A 15830-nucleotide genomic window follows, 5' to 3' on the forward strand; every position below is an offset into this window, starting at 1 on the left:
GGGCAAGTGAAAATGTTGGCGTGGCAAGGTCTGGTAAAGGGTTTGTGCGTGACTGGAGGGATGTGGATTTGCCAGAAAGTGCTCCTCCAACCAGCACTCGCAGTGCATCATTGACACCGGGAACATTGGCCCACATGTCAGATTATGCCTTGCAGATCCTAAAAAGGGACCCCCGCATTGCCAAAATGATGAACGATGACGACTACTGGTTGGCCAGCATCCTGGATCCACGCTATAAAGGCAAATTACAAAACATCATGCCACAGGAGAACCTTGACCTAATATTGGCTAATAAACAAGCAACTCTGGTAAATCGGTTGCTTGAGGCATTCCCAGCACACAGCAGTGGTGATGGTTCTCACACGAGCCGTACGGGCCGGGGGCAGCTTGGCAGAGGTGTTCGTGGTGCACACAGCAGAAGTGGCGTTGGAGACAGGGGTTTCATGACAATGTTGTGGACTGATTTTTCAAGTACCGCTCACACAACTGGTAATACTGCATCGATGGAAAGTGACAGGAGACAGCAGTTGTCAACTATGGTTACAAACTACTTTTCCTCCCATATCGATGTTCTCCCACACAGGTCATTCCCCTTTGACTATTGGGCCGCTAAACTGGACACCTGGCCTGAATTGGCCCAATATGCCTTACAGGAGCTCGCTTGCCCAAGTGTGCTATCGGAAAGAGTCTTCAGTGCAGCTGGATCAATCCTGACAGAAAAAAGGACCCGTCTGTCAACCCAAAATGTGGATGATCTAACCTTCATTAAAATGAACCATGCATGGGTTTCCAAGGATTTTGTCCCATCTTCCCCTGATGACACATAGGGTGACAGAAAAATGGCTTGCTTTGGTCCACCTCTTCCTGGGACTTGACCTATTTCGCCTTTTGCATCAGCTGAATGTCCAACATCAACATATGCCACTTTCTAAAACTCCCTAACTGTGCTGCCTCCCCCCCCATGGCCGTGGTCACCACCTAGCGCACGACACCGTGCGAGTGCCGTTGCCCTGGACAGGTGGGTAGGCAGACTCTTGGGAGCTGGCACTGGCACAGGGTCCCTCATAGTGCAATCAAGTGTCTCTGACGGTGGTGGTGCACACCCGCCGTCAGACACAGCGCCGTACTATGAGGGGCCCAGTGCCAGTACCGACGCCCGCGAGTGGGCCCCCCTTGCTTGGGCAGGGCCCCAGCATTTGCAATCTTTACCTCTCCCTGCTCCTCCGCTGTGTAGTCTGGGCCGTCAAATCCATACTGTGCCTGACACCGTCTGAGCCTGCCTCCTGATGTATAGACATATATTTTGAATGTGTACACTATGCTATCCATACATGTTATCCGGGGATACGGTACCCTTTCTCACCTTTGTGCAATCACGTGCAAGCCATACTGGGCCTAACACCGTCTGAGCCTGCCTCCTGATGTATAGACATATATTTTGAATGTGTGCGCTATCCATACATATTATCCGGGGATACGGTACCCTTTCTCACCTTTGTGCAATCACGTGCAATCCATACTGGGGCTAACACCGTCTGAGCCTGCCTCCTGATGTATAGACATATATTTTGAATGTGTACGCTATCCATACATGTTATCCGGGGATACGGTACCCTTTCTCACCTTTGTGCAATCACGTGCAAGCCATACTGGGCCTAACACCGTCTGAGCCTGCCTCCTGATGTATAGACATATATTTTGAATGTGTACGCTATCCATACATGTTATCCGGGGATACGGTACCCTTTCTCACCTTTGTGCAATCACGTGCAATCCATACTGGGCCTAACACCGTCTGAGCCTGCCTCCTGATGTATAGACATATATTTTGAATGTGTACACTATGCTATCCATACATGTTATCCGGGGATACGGTACCCTTTCTCACCTTTGTGCAATCATGTGCAATCCATACTGGGCCTAACACCGTCTGAGCCTGCCTCCTGATGTATAGACATATATTTTGAATGTGTACACTATGCTATCCATACATGTTATCCGGGGATACGGTACCCTTTCTCACCTTTGTGCAATCACGTGCAAGCCATACCGGGCCTGAGAACGGCTGGCGAGCTGTTAAGCAAGCTACAGCACCTGTGGTTTGCACACGTAAGTTTTTCATTTTTTCAGGAATGACGGTTAGGCCTAATTCCGGAACTGCGGTTGACCTGCACTTACTGGGAAATCATCGTTCACGGGTAATAATTGTAATCACAGATCCCCATCACTAATGTTGTTCAGCGGGTTATCTGCACCTGTAAGCGACAAACGCTGGCCTTTTTAGTGTAGTGCACATGCAGCCATGGACATGTATGCGCATGACACACCAGTTTTTGGCCAATCTCATGTGCCAGAGCCTCACGTGTCCCTCTAGTAAGCCGGACTCGGACCGCGGGGCATGACGGAGTCTCGTTCGTTAACGGAATTAAGCTTGCAATGTGTGCATCTTTTCTGTAGCTGGCATGGTTGAGGTTTCCCAGGTGGAGTCGAATTAAACCGTAGGCTCCACTCCTGGTGGTGCCCTTCTGGACATTCCTTTAAGGTTCAGCTTTGCAACCATACTGCCCACGTAAAACAAACACTTTGCCTTCATGAACGCTGTTTGGAGGGTCATGACTCGTGGGAATAACGCCGCCCAATCAGTTAACCTGCTAGAGAGATCCTTCGTTGCTCCCAAGCATGACATCACACTCCCTAGGAGGAAGGTAATGCCACTGTGGCGACCGTACTCCTGGGGGTGACACAAGTGCACTGATGCCCAGCCACTGCTCGATGAATCTGCTGGTACATTGACCCAGACCACTACATTCCCCTCGCACGCTACACGGCCTGAATCTGACCCTGATGAAACTCAGGTTACCCTTCCCATATACAGTTCCATCTTACACGGTGACAAAGAGGAAGCTGCAGATGAAAGTGCCATCAGACACACCACCGTACTATCAGGGGCCCTGTGCCAGTGCCGTCGCCAACGAGTGGGCCCCCCTGCTTGCTCAGGATCACAGCACTTGCAAGGTTGAAATACTGTGCAGTGAGATGGAAGATGGGGACGACGAGGAGTCCAGACTAGTACAGGGATTCCCTAGCGAGGAGACTTATTTCATTGTTTTCAATGTTGGGACAGCAATTTTTGGGGAGCACTATACTCTGGAGAATGATAGATGGGGCCCACCATACACTGGAACATTCCAAAGGTGGACATCAGACACTGGAGCAGCATTTACAGGGCCCATTATACACTAGAGCATTAGAAATGGGGCCCATTATGTTTGGAGCATTATTTGGGCCCATAAGACAGTGGAGCTTCATCCATGGGGACCAACGTATACTGTAGCATTATGTGGAGCTCATCATATACTGTTTCAAACATTATATGGGACCAATGATTCTGTATGGAGAAATAGATGGGCCTTGTCATGAGATGTAAAAAGTGAAGTATTTTTCATTGTACTATACCGCTATTTCTCTGCCGTATCGGAGCATTATGAGTTGTGGTACAGTATGTGTTAAAGGGGCGCTCTTTCGCCCAGGGCACATGAAAACCTGGAGCCAGCCCTACCCCCCCACAACTTTAGCCAAATAACCCCCATTTTTCAGTGCGTAACTTGTATTATGAAGTTAATTAAGGTTGACAAGCTTAAGTAAGAAGAATTGATGCTTTTGGCATTCAAATGGGCACTGTAGGTGTGTTTCCTGTTCTCCTCTCACTGCCGACTTTTATTCCCCATTGACTTACATTGGGTTTCATGTTTCGGGACGACCCCGACTTTTCCCTATAATCGGCCGATCTTGCTCGACCCGACTTTTGGAAAAGTCGGGTTTCACGAAACGAAACTCGACCCTAAAAAAACAAAAGTCGCTCAACTCTAGTGGTGAGTGCCAAGGGGGCGGGATACCCCCTGACTTAGTTTATGCCTTGGAGAGGGGCCGGGACTTTGTCACGTTTGATGACATATGGCAGGAGGTTGGAGATGTTTCTACTGTTGGGCTAACAGATATTGAGACAGTGACTGCTCCTGACGTGGACAGGTCAGAGGTAGAACTGACTGGAAGAAGTAGTACATCTGCCCAACTTACGGACCTGATGTCTCATGATATGACGGATGGTGGGCTGGGAGATGAGACGACTGGGGGGAAAACACGGTTAGTGGATAAATGGAAGGATTACTCGACAGGCCGGGGTGACTCAGACTCTGGGGGTAACTGTGGCTCTGAGAGAGAAAGAGAGCACAGAATAGAAGGGCTAGAGAAGGAAGTTTCTGAGCTCAGAGGTCACCTGTCAACGTGGAAAAATGTGAACAAGACGCTTAGGGAAGAGATGGAAGAACATCTCGAACAAGAAAGAGTCCTGAGACAAATGGACGAGCACAGGGTTGAGGAGCTCGAGAAAGAAGTCTTGGAGCTCAAAGAAACTGTAAGTGGTCTTCTGCGGGAGAAGAACTTGGACAGTGATGAACAGCGGCCGGGTCCGACTGGTGGTGGAATGGAGCTGCCGGTGCCCGTCTTGGCAGAGGGTCATGAGGAGATGAGATTGTCATGATCCAGGCGTGGATCTGACAGATTAAATGGAAAAGGTGAACTTTTTTTCCTTTGGCAAGGTGCCAAAGAGTGATGTGATTGCCCCCGGTGGCCATTAGAATTATCGCACTTGGTGTCGTTCATTCTGAGTTGCCCCGGTGGTGGTGAGTGGTATCGCACCTTAGTTTTTGGTTTAATGTGCACTTTAGTTCTTTGGTTGAGTGCACGTGATTAGGTAACAGGTGTGAATGCTCTATAAATGAGTGTCAGGGGGTTTAATCACTGCTGGTGATATTGTGTTCTTTTGGGAAGGAAGCCTGGGTGAACATGGAGCTGAACATGAGTCCTGCGCAGTCAGCCAGAGGGGCAGCTAATGATGTCTGCAGGAAGTCCTGGCATGGCGTGGAGGTGTCGCAGTTTATGGTGTCGGCGGGAAGTGCTTGCATGGCTTGGTGGAGTGGCGACTATGGAGAGAGTTGCACTCGACATGCTCGACTTGGTTGCTGAGAGCTGGACTCAAGCATGCTTGGATTCTTGGCAGAGGCTGACTCATCTTTGGGACTCTGTTACTGGACTGCTGCAATTGGTGGTGGACTCTGCTCCAAGGCTGCACTATGGTGAAGGATCCGGGATGGTGATGGATCCGGGTGGAGGAGAAGACGCACGCAGGTGGTGGGGCTCTGTTGCAGGAGCATAAGCACAGAGCATAAAGATAAGTGGTGTCCCCCTGTATTGTCTTCTTTCCTTTTGTGTCTCTAGTGCAGTGGTTGGATTAGTCTCCGCACCGACCAATTCCCTAGTGAGGGTTTAGGGTCAGGGCGAGCAAGGGTTTTAAGGTACGCGTGGTGCGGAGCCGGCATAGGGAATGTTAGGAGTGCAGGGACACTGGCTCAGGGGAGCTCAGGAGGTCTCCACTTCCCTATTCCCTATTACAGGGCCCACCATTGTTAATGTTACCCAGGTCCCCCTTATTATTTAAATTCGCCTTACTGGAGGCGGGGTTTCCAGAATGTATGTATAACGTGTAATACCTAAATTCGCCAGTTGGAGGCGGCGTATCCATCTGCACGTTTCATTATTTAAATTTGCCCCACTGGAGGCGCTATATCCAGGGTCACGTGTGTCATATGGGTTCGTCTTGCGGTACTCGCTGTGTCCAGACACACGTGACCGTGACATTATCACCAGCCTTACCTTTTTTTTTTTTTTTTTCTGGTGAGCTTTTGGCCATGTGGAGTCCGGTGAGCAGTTATCAGGGTCTGGGGCCTTTGCCCATGTGGAGACCTGTGAGCAATTATCAGGGTCTGGGGCCTTTGGCCATGTGGAGACCTGTGAGCAATTGCTGCTGGGCTTCACTGAGGTGAATGAGGAGTGGTCTTGAGGGTCCAGAGGCCCCTCATTAAGGAGTGGGTACTGTCATGATCCAGGCATGGATCTGACAGATTAAATGGAAAAGGTGAACTTTTTTCCCTTTGGCAAGGTGCCAAAGAGTGATGTGATTGCCCCCGGTGGCCATTAGAATTGTCGCACTTGGTGTCGTTCATTCTGAGTTGCCCCGGTGGTGGTGAGTGGTATCACACCTTAGTTTTTGGTTTAATGTGCACTTTAGTTCTTTGGTTGAGTGCACGTGATTAGGTAACAGGTGTGAATGCTCTATAAATGAGTGTCAGGGGGTTTCATCACTGCTGGTGATATTGTGTTCATTTGGGAAGGAAGCCTGGGTGAACATGGAGCTGAACATGAGTCCTGCGCAGTCAGCCAGAGGGGACAAGGGCAGCTAATGGTGTCTGCAGGAAGTCCTGGCATGGCGTGGAGGAGTCGCAGTTTATGGTGTCGGCGGGAAGTGCTTGCATGGCTTGGTGGAGTGGCGACTATGGAGAGAGTTGCACTCGGCATGCTCGACTTGGTTGCTGAGAGCTGGACTCAAGCATGCTTAAATTCTTGGCAGAGGCTGACTCATCTTTGGGACTATGTTACTGGACTGCTGCAATTGGTGGTGGACTCTGCTCCAAGGCTGCACTATGGTGAAGGATCCGGGATGGTGATGGATCCGGGTGGAGGAGAAGACGCACACAGGTGGTGGGGCTCTGTTGCAGGAGCATAAGCACAGAGCATAAAGATAAGTGGTGTCCCCCTGTATTGTCTTCTTTCCTTTTGTGTCTCTAGTGCAGTGGTGGGATTAGTCTCCGCACCGACCAATTCCCTAGTGAGGGTTTAGGGTCAGGGCGAGCAAGGGTTTTAAGGTACGCGTGCGGCGCCCGGTGCGGAGCCGGCATAGGGAACGTTAGGAGTGCAGGGACACTGGCTCAGGGGAGCTCAGGAGGTCTCCACTTCCCTATTCCCTATTGCAGGGCCCACCATTGTTAATGTTACCCAGGTCCCCCTTATTATTTAAATTCGCCTTACTGGAGGCGGGGTTTCCAGAATGTATGTATAACGTGTAATACCTAAATTCGCCAGTTGGAGGCGGCGTATCCAGCTGCACGTTTTATTATTTAAATTCGCCCCACTGGAGGCGCTATAACCAGGGTCACGTGTGTCATATGGGTTCGCCTTGTGGTACTCGCTGCGTCCGGACACACGTGACCGTGACAGAGATCTCCTGAAGCTGGTGAGCTAAGAACTGAAGAAGACAGTCACTCGGTTGGGTCAACTGTAGTGACGGAAGTGTCGGTGGTAAAGCCAGAGTCTTCTGTCCAGGAAGACAGCAGGACCACGACCTTCAAGCCTGTGATCGAGGTACCCGAAGACATGCAAGAAGCCAATGCAGAGGAAGGTGTACATGAGGCTTTCAAAGAGGCGGTCAAGGCGTGTAAAGTGCACTGCACCTGAAACTCGGCAGTTGGTGATAGTATCAGCCAGAGAAGATACATCAAACCGAGTAGCTGTCCTGAAAGAGATGCATCTACAATGTCTCCACGCCAAACAGCTGGTCAGGTGGAGCAATGTGAAGGCTGCTCGATGCCTAGAGTTAGCAAGGGAGGCTATGGATCGGCTGGGTTTGCGGAAAGATGTGGTTCCGGTACCCAAAGCTCTGATTGGGAGAATCATTGGAAGATCCGGGAAGGTAATGCAAGACCTTGTGAATATCTCCGGTGTGGTGAGGGTGAGGATCCCTTCTGATGATGAAGACCAGGTATCAAGTGAAGAGGGTAGGATTCCCATCATGGTGGTTGGCTCCGTGGAAAGCCTGAGAGACTTTCGGATGCTCATGGAGTATCGAGTGTGGTACCTGCAAGAAATTGAGCAGTTGAGGCTGGACCGCCGGCAAATTAATAAAGAAGTACGGAATACCAGGTGGCGGCCGCCTCCAACCCAAGATGTTAGGACCCAAAGGGTGACTCCAAGTAGTGATGAGGCAAGTGGCCGAAGGATGTCAGCAAGTGGCAGTTCGACGGGCCGTACGAGGCTGAGAGACATTAGTTCCTGTGAGACGCTGAATGGGTCAGACTCAGGCCAGACAGTAGGCCCAACTAAGACTGATGACCGCACCAACCGGGAGAGCCGGTCAGTGGGAGAGAGGTCAGGTGACGAAGCGCACTGTAGGCGGGTGGTGACTAGACAGTGTCTGATGATGCAGACAGACAGTAACTGGAGGACAAAAGATCAGGGCCGATATTCTGACCGCTGGGGGCGGGGGAGGCCTAACGTAGAGATGAGGCCGTATGACAGATGGAGACAGTTCTCTCGACCTGTGGGACAAGGTGTAATGAGTGCCCAGTCTCGAGAGCCTGATGTAATGTTGTGTGTTCAACCCCACAAGTTTGAACAGAGGGGGGAGGTATGTGGTGTAGGGGGCCCTGTGTGGATGTCCCAAGAGAGAGGATGAGTGGCAGAATCCTGAAGGACGGTTATGTATCTCAAGGTGGGTGGCCTTGAGATGGAGACTTATGTATGTGTGTTGATCAGCAAGGACATTGCTGAGGGGTTGCTTTAAGGTGTCAGGGAGAAGTCTCCAGGTAACTAGAGAAATGGGCGGACCTGGTTACCTACAAACCCACCCAGGGGGTGTGTTTAAAGAACAGTGTTGTAAAGAGTGTGAGTGGTTTCAGGACCTGTGATGAGGTCATAGCCATGTGACCCGGTGGGCGTGGCTATGGATCATATAATGTGGCCAGGGTAGGTCACATGGAGGTGAATGCTGGGACCTGGTTGGTCCAGTGTGGAAGGTCCCATGTGAGTGAGATGGGGCTGCCTTCTGACAGCAAGTGAACGCTGTCTTAATGGCTGCACGTGCCTGAGAGTTCCCTGGAGGGAATGGACGTCTGCCGCATGATGGTGAAGGAACCATGTGTGACCCTGACGTGGGTGAGAACACTGAGGCTGAAGAGCCTGTGTAATGGACATTTGCTTAACCTGTGTGATATAAGGATAACCAGAGTGAAGCTATAATGGACGCTATGCTGTTATATGAACTTTATGTTGCTTCTATGGGTTTATGCTGCTGAATAAACCGCATGGACTGTTTTGGTTTATGAAGCACCCGGTGCCGGATGTGTTTTATTCGCTGCCTAGCGAGGATCCCCTAACTGAATGACAGCGCTACCTCACAACACCTACACTGTATATACGGTTTATAAATGTACAAATAGCAGCAAAAAAATGAAGGCAGAGCACCATTGACAAAAACTCCCAGGAGAACCATAACTCGTTTTTTTTTTCATTTTGTTTAAATGGTGTGCTGTCTTCATTTTTTTGCTGCTATATTGAAGATCGGTAAATGCCTGGAATGTTTGGCAGCCGTATATTTCAAATATCTCTCTACATATATATGTATATATACAGTATATATATATATATATATATATATATACATACACACACACACACCCTGTGACTTGGTCCTGTGGCCAGGGTGAGGGTCCTATCATCTCATATTGTAAATCCAGGGTGGCAAGCATGAAAACCCAATTACGGTATATAACTTTTTATTAAAAAAAGTAATCCCCACAAAGTTGAGGATGAATATATCTGATAAAGAGCCAAATAGAAGAAAATAAAAACAGCTAGCAGGTGCGTATAGCTGATCACATATAGACCCCTGAACGTATACTCAATCTGGACAAGACCCCCCCAAAGGCAGAAAAGGGAATAAAAGAGAAGACATACCAGGGGGCACAGTTTCTTCTTTACATGAGAAATATTTTACCTCCCTCTCTTCCAATTCCCTCTTTCTTTCCGGTTCCCTCTTTGGGGTCTTGTCCAGACCAGAGTATTTCTTTTAGGGTCACCTGGATACATTCAGGGGTCATTATACAGTGTGGGAGCTAATGCAGGGGTCATTATACAGTATGGGAGCTAATGCAGGGGCCAGTATAGAGCATGAGAGCTAATGCAGGGGTCGTTATACAGCATGGGAGCTAATGCAAGGGTCGTTATACAGTATGGGAGCTAATGCAGGGGTCATTATACAGTATGGGAGCTAATGCAGGGATCGTTATACAGTATGGGGGCTAATGCAGGGGTCGTTATACAGTGTGGGAGCTAATGCAGGGGTCATTATATAGTATGGGAGCTAATGCAGGGGTCATTATATAGTATGGGAGCTAATGCAGGGGTCATTATACAGTATGGGAGCTAATGCAGGGGCCAGTATACAGCATGAGAGCTAATGCAGGGGTCATTATACAGTATGGGAGCTAATGCAGGGGCCAGTATACAGCATGAGAGCTAATGCAGGGGTCATTATACAGTATGGTAGCTAATGCAGGGGCCAGTATAGAGCATGAGAGCTAATGCAGGGGTCGTTCTACAGCATGGGAGCTAATGCAAGGGTCGTTATACAGTATGGGAGCTAATGCAGGGGTCATTATACAGTATGGGAGCTAATGCAGGGATCGATATACAGTATGGGGGCTAATGCAGGGGTCGTTATACAGTGTGGGAGCTAATGCAGGGGTCATTATATAGTATGGGAGCTAATGCAGGGGTCATTATACAGTATGGGAGCTAATGCAGGGGCCAGTATACAGCATGAGAGCTAATGCAGGGGTCATTATACAGTATGGGAGCTAATGTAGGGGCCAGTATACAGCATGAGAGCTAATGCAGGGGTCGTTATACAGCATGGGAGCTAATGCAGGGGTCGTTATACAGCATGGGAGCTAATGCAGGGGTCGTTATACAGTATGGGAGCTAATGCAAGGGTCGTTATACAGCATGGGGGCTAATGCAGGGGTCATTATAAAGTATGGGAGCTAATGCAGGGGTCATTATACAGTATGGGAGCTAATGCAGGGGTCGTTATACAGTATGGGAGCTAATGCAGGGGTTGTTATACAGTGTGGGAGCTAATGCAGGGGTCATTATATAGTATGGGAGCTAATGCAGGGGTCATTATAAAGCGTGATAGCTATTTTGGGGGCCATTATACAGTGTTAGAGCTAATTCAGGGGCCATTACACAGCAGATGAGCTAATGCGGGGGTCATTATACAGCATGGGAGCAAATGTAGGGGTCAATATACAGTATAGGAGTTAATGTGGGGGCCATTATACAGTATGGGGGCCTATATACAGTGTGGGAGCTACTGTGGAGTCTGTCACACACTGGGGGTTATATATAGTATGAGAGCTATTGTGAGGGCACATAAGAGACATTCTGCTATGTAAAGGGCACAATGGTGGCATTATTATGTGAGGCAGTTAGAGGATCCATGCGCTTGTACCACACAGCAGGTGCAGTAATAGGGACACATACGGCAGCAGCGGCTCAGCATTTGGGTATCAGGTGCAGTAATAGGGACACATACGGCAGCAGTGGCTCAGCATTGGGGTATCAGGTGCAGTAATAGGGACACATACGGCAGCAGCGGCTCAGCTTTGGGGTATCAGGTGCAGTAATAGGGTAACATACGGCAGCAGTGGCTCAGTATTGGGGTATCAGGTGAAGTAATAGGGACACATACGGCAGCAGCGGCTCAGAATTGGGGTATCAGGTGCAGTAATAGGGACACATACGGCAGCAGCGGCTCAGTATTGGGATATCAAGTGCAGTAATAGGGTAACATATGGCAGCAGCGGCTCAGTATTCAGGTATCAGGTGCAGTAATAGGGGCACATAAGGCAGCAGCGGCTCAGCATTGGGGTATCAGGTGCAGTAATAGGGACACATACGGCAGCAGCGGCTCAGCTTTGGGGTATCAGGTGCAGTAATAGGGTAACATACGGCAGCAGTGGCTCAGTATTGGGGTATCAGGTGCAGTAATAGGGACACATACGGCAGCAGCGGCTCAGTATCGGAGTTTGTAGTTTGTGCAGATTGGAGATATATGTGTACTAAGCTGGAAATGTGAGAAGTCAAATGTGTCTTTGTTGTAATCTCTGCAGACGAGTCCTGGCTGGAGAAGTCGTCATGTCGGTCTGAGTTGTAAAAGTGAAAAATTATCAGAAAAAACGTCTCCTGTAAGTTATCATCTGTAACTGTATAGTAAACTCTTGTATATTCTGCAGGACTGGTATCTACCACTATGAGGTCACCATATGGCGGTAATATCAGTATTGTTTTTTGTATAGAGATTTGTTTCAGTTACAGCGCGGTCATCTGCTGAAGTTCTCCTATACCCACGACTAGAGTGCGCCACCTGAGTAGTAATCAGGGTTATAGGTTAGGGGCCCACTCAGATTTTTCGCCCCCCCCCCTAAGCTGAACCCCTAGCTACGCCTCTGATAGTGAGTATAATAAAACTTATTTTTCTTATCTTTTAGGTCGGATATTATAGAATGCTGTAGATAAGCCCTGAAAGGCAGTGGCCACATCTGCTATCAGATAAAACTGTTGACAGGTTCCCTTTAAATACTACTTACCTACAGGTTGCCAATATACTTGCAGGTAAATAGCATTTTTGTAGCTGACGGGTTATATTTATTATTTACACAGGCAGGTATTGACCTGTAGCAGGCACTGATTCATGATATGGAAGCAGCTTTGTTCTCTCTCCCCATAGAAAACAGATAAATGCTTGGCCGAACGGTCATGGCTATGGTGGATTTCGGAGACAGAGCGGTCAGCAGACTGAGGTAAGTACTGTCTATACTAACATCTCTAATTAAATGTCTATGTCTGTGGTCTGGACTGTTTTAGAATAATAAAGCATAATTGGCTTCCATATTGCATCCTGTGGTGTGTGCTGTGGATATTATGTCTATTCTTCAGTGAACACTTCACATCGACCATTGGCACCCCATCATCCATGTGACAGAGTGCAGGACTTGCTCATATTGTGTCACTTGTCCCTGGAGAAATGCTGAGGCGTCAGTACTACTAGGTGGTGTCCTTCTCACACAATCACTGACCGCTACATGCAGAACGGAGGAGCTGTATGGTCGTGTATTAGGAAGTCATGGCCATGGAGAAAATATAAAGCTGGGAAAACTCAGGAAATTCTCAGCTTTCTCTTAAAATCTACTTCTGGCTGTGACTATGAGAGAATTGTCTTAAAACAGTTTTTTAATCTCCAGCTAGTTCAGTATATCAAATAGATTACTTAGGTTACATTTTAATCCTGGAACCAGAACCATGATGGATATGATGTAAAACGCTAAACTAGATACTTTGCCAATGAGGTGTCACATGTCTTTGATGATCTATCATCCCAGTCTATTCTTATAGCCATATTATAGATACACAGCCGGTTATTACATATTGTGTCATTACATTGTCAGCCAGATATAATCTGTATTTTAGCTGAATGGGGAAATCTATGGCCAAAAAACCTGAGAAAACACATAACATAAAATTTCAAGCCTAAAATTGTCCGGTTCGGTGAATGAGGAGAATGGGACTCTTCTCTGCTGTATTTAGTGGTGACTCCTCACTGGGTCACTTACCTGTAGGAAGGTCCTCTTTGGGGCAGTTACCTGTAGGAACGTCCTCTTTGCACCATTCCTCATCCCGCACATCGATTTCCCCTTTTTCCATTATGGCTTCAGTATTGATATTCCTCAGATATTTTCCTGGATGTCAAAGCTGTGAAAGAAATAACGTAAAAGTCACGGACAGAAGGAAAACTCACATGGAATGTTCTAGATGGAGGCTTTTACTACAAGCTCATGGGGCACCTGAGCCACCGAAAGATGCTGACATCTCCACCTCCTATATCACTGGGCTGCCCTCAGTCAGTACGGCGGCGTGTAGTGATAGAAGCCGGCGTCACTGTAAGTAACTGCATTATGGTAAAGTCATTTCCTTCATTAACCCTTAGTGACCGGGCCAAATTTTCAAATTTTTTTTTTTTTAAATATATGTGGTCATTTTGAGGAGCGCTATGGCTATAGAGAACACTGCAGTAAGTTGGTGGTGAACAACCTTTTATTGGACCACTGCGCGTTTTTGCAGCAGACCTCTGCCTTCCTCAGGTGGATTTACAGATAGTGGAGGAAATGACACATTAACCCCTTCCTGACAAATGACATACCATTCCGTCCATGTACCCTGGGCCTTAAAGGGGTTGTCCGGGCTTTTCACATAATCTCAGTGCATATCTGGGCTGCAGAATGTTGACAATAAGTAATTTACCTTCTGTGGCCAGTTTGCAGGGTTTCCAAGATATCAGCTCTTGCTTGTAAGAAAAACGTCCAGGGGGTGTGTGTTCTGGCATTGAAATGAGAACTGGTCATTTCCTCCTCACTAGTTTCACTTTCCATAGATCACTGTTCAGCGTGTGTCTGGGGGAGGAGCAGCGGGGTGGTCCTGCTCTCTGCACCGAGGCTGCTAGAGGGGAGGATTTGTTACTGTGTGAGGAGGGATAGGCTTGTTCGTGTGGTTGAGGAGGGCCTGTTGCTATGGAGGGTGGGGTTGTTGCTATAGAGGGCATGTTTTTAGTAGAGTAGGAGGAAATGACCAGTTCTCATTTCAATGCCAGAACACACCCCCCCTGGATGTTTTTCTTACAAGCAAGAGCTGATATCTTGGAAACCCTGCAAACTGGCCACAGAAGGTAAATTACTTAGTGTCAGCATTCTGCAGCCCAGATATGCACTGAGATGCCCGGACAACCCCTTTAATGCCCATGGACAGGATAGTACATTATAGCGATCAGCTGTGCTCAAGGGGGGGGTGCAGCTGATCGCGGCTGGGTGTCAGCTGATTATCACAACTGACACCCGGCACTATGTGTCAGGGGCGGTCATGGACCGCTCCCAACACATTAACCCCTGGTACACTGCGATCAAACATGATCGCAGTTTACCGGGCGCATAGAGAAGCTTCACGCAGGGAGGGAGCTCCCTGCATGCTTCCCTGAGACTCTCAGAGCAACGCAATGTGCTCGCGTTGCTCTGAGGGCCTCCTCCATCAGGCCCACGGACCAAGATGGCTGCAGGTGCCTTCCGGGTCCTGCAGGAAGGTGGCTTCTCAGGGCCTGCTGAGAGCAGGCCCTGAGAAAGCCTCCTGCAGTGCCTGTCAAATCGCTGATCTGACACAGTGCTGTGCAAAGTATCAGATCAGTGATCTGACTTTATATAGTAATGTCCCACCCGGGACAATATAATAAAGTAAAAAATATCATGTGTAAAAATAATTTTTGAAAAATTCCTAAATAAATAAAAAAAAATATTCCCCAATTCTTTTTTTGTAAATAAAAAAAACAATGAAAGTACACATTTAGTATCATCACATCGGTAATGACCCGCCCTATAAAACTGTTCCACTAGTTAACCCCTTCAGTTAACCTCTTCAAAAAAAAAAACAAGGCAAAAAACAATGCTTTATCATCATACCGTCAAACAAAAAGTGCAATAACACGCGATCAAAAAAACAGATATAAATAAACATGGTACCGCTGAAAACGTCATTTTGTCCCGCAAAAAATGAGCTGCCATACAGCATCATCAGCGAAAAAATAAAAAAGTTATAGTTCGCAGAATAAAGCAATGCAAAAATGATTTTTTATATAAAAGCGTCAAAACATAAAAAATTGATATAAATGAGGTATCACTGTAATCGCACTGACCCGAAGAATAAAACTGCCTTATAAATTTTACCACATGCGGAATGGTGTAAACACCCCACCCCCCAAAAAGAAATTCATGAATTGATGGTTTTTGTTCATTCTGCCTCCCAAAACTCGGAATAAAAAGCGATCAAAAAATGTCATGTGCCCGAAAATGGTACCAATAAAATCATCAACTCGTCCCGCAAAAAATTAGACGTCACATTACTCTGTGGGTCAAAATATGGAAAAATTATAGCTCTCAAAATGTGGTGAAGCAAAAACTATTTTTTGCATTAAAAAGCGTCTTTTAGCGTGTGACAGCTGCCAAACATAAAAACCCGCTATAACGCTTCTTTCACACATCCTGATTTTTCCGGTA

At 47.7% G+C, this 15830-nt stretch overlaps 1 protein-coding gene across 2 annotated transcripts in view; it reads right to left on the reverse strand.

Annotated features, from left to right (window-relative positions):
- The window catches only part of LOC141047749 (uncharacterized), a 107887-nt gene that overhangs the window by 60113 nt on the left and 31944 nt on the right, over positions 1–15830 (reverse strand). For both annotated transcript variants that reach the window (XM_073543013.1, XM_073543014.1), the window contains exon 2: positions 13347–13485. In XM_073543013.1, coding sequence (XP_073399114.1) covers positions 13347–13437 — 91 coding nt within the window. In that variant the 5' untranslated portion in view covers positions 13438–13485. The remainder of the gene's footprint in view (positions 1–13346; positions 13486–15830) is intronic.

This window comes from Dendrobates tinctorius, unplaced genomic scaffold (assembly GCF_039654945.1).
Source record: "Dendrobates tinctorius isolate UK_male_01 unplaced genomic scaffold, ASM3965494v1 ptg000129l, whole genome shotgun sequence".
NCBI classification, from domain to species: Eukaryota; Metazoa; Chordata; class Amphibia; order Anura; family Dendrobatidae; genus Dendrobates; species Dendrobates tinctorius.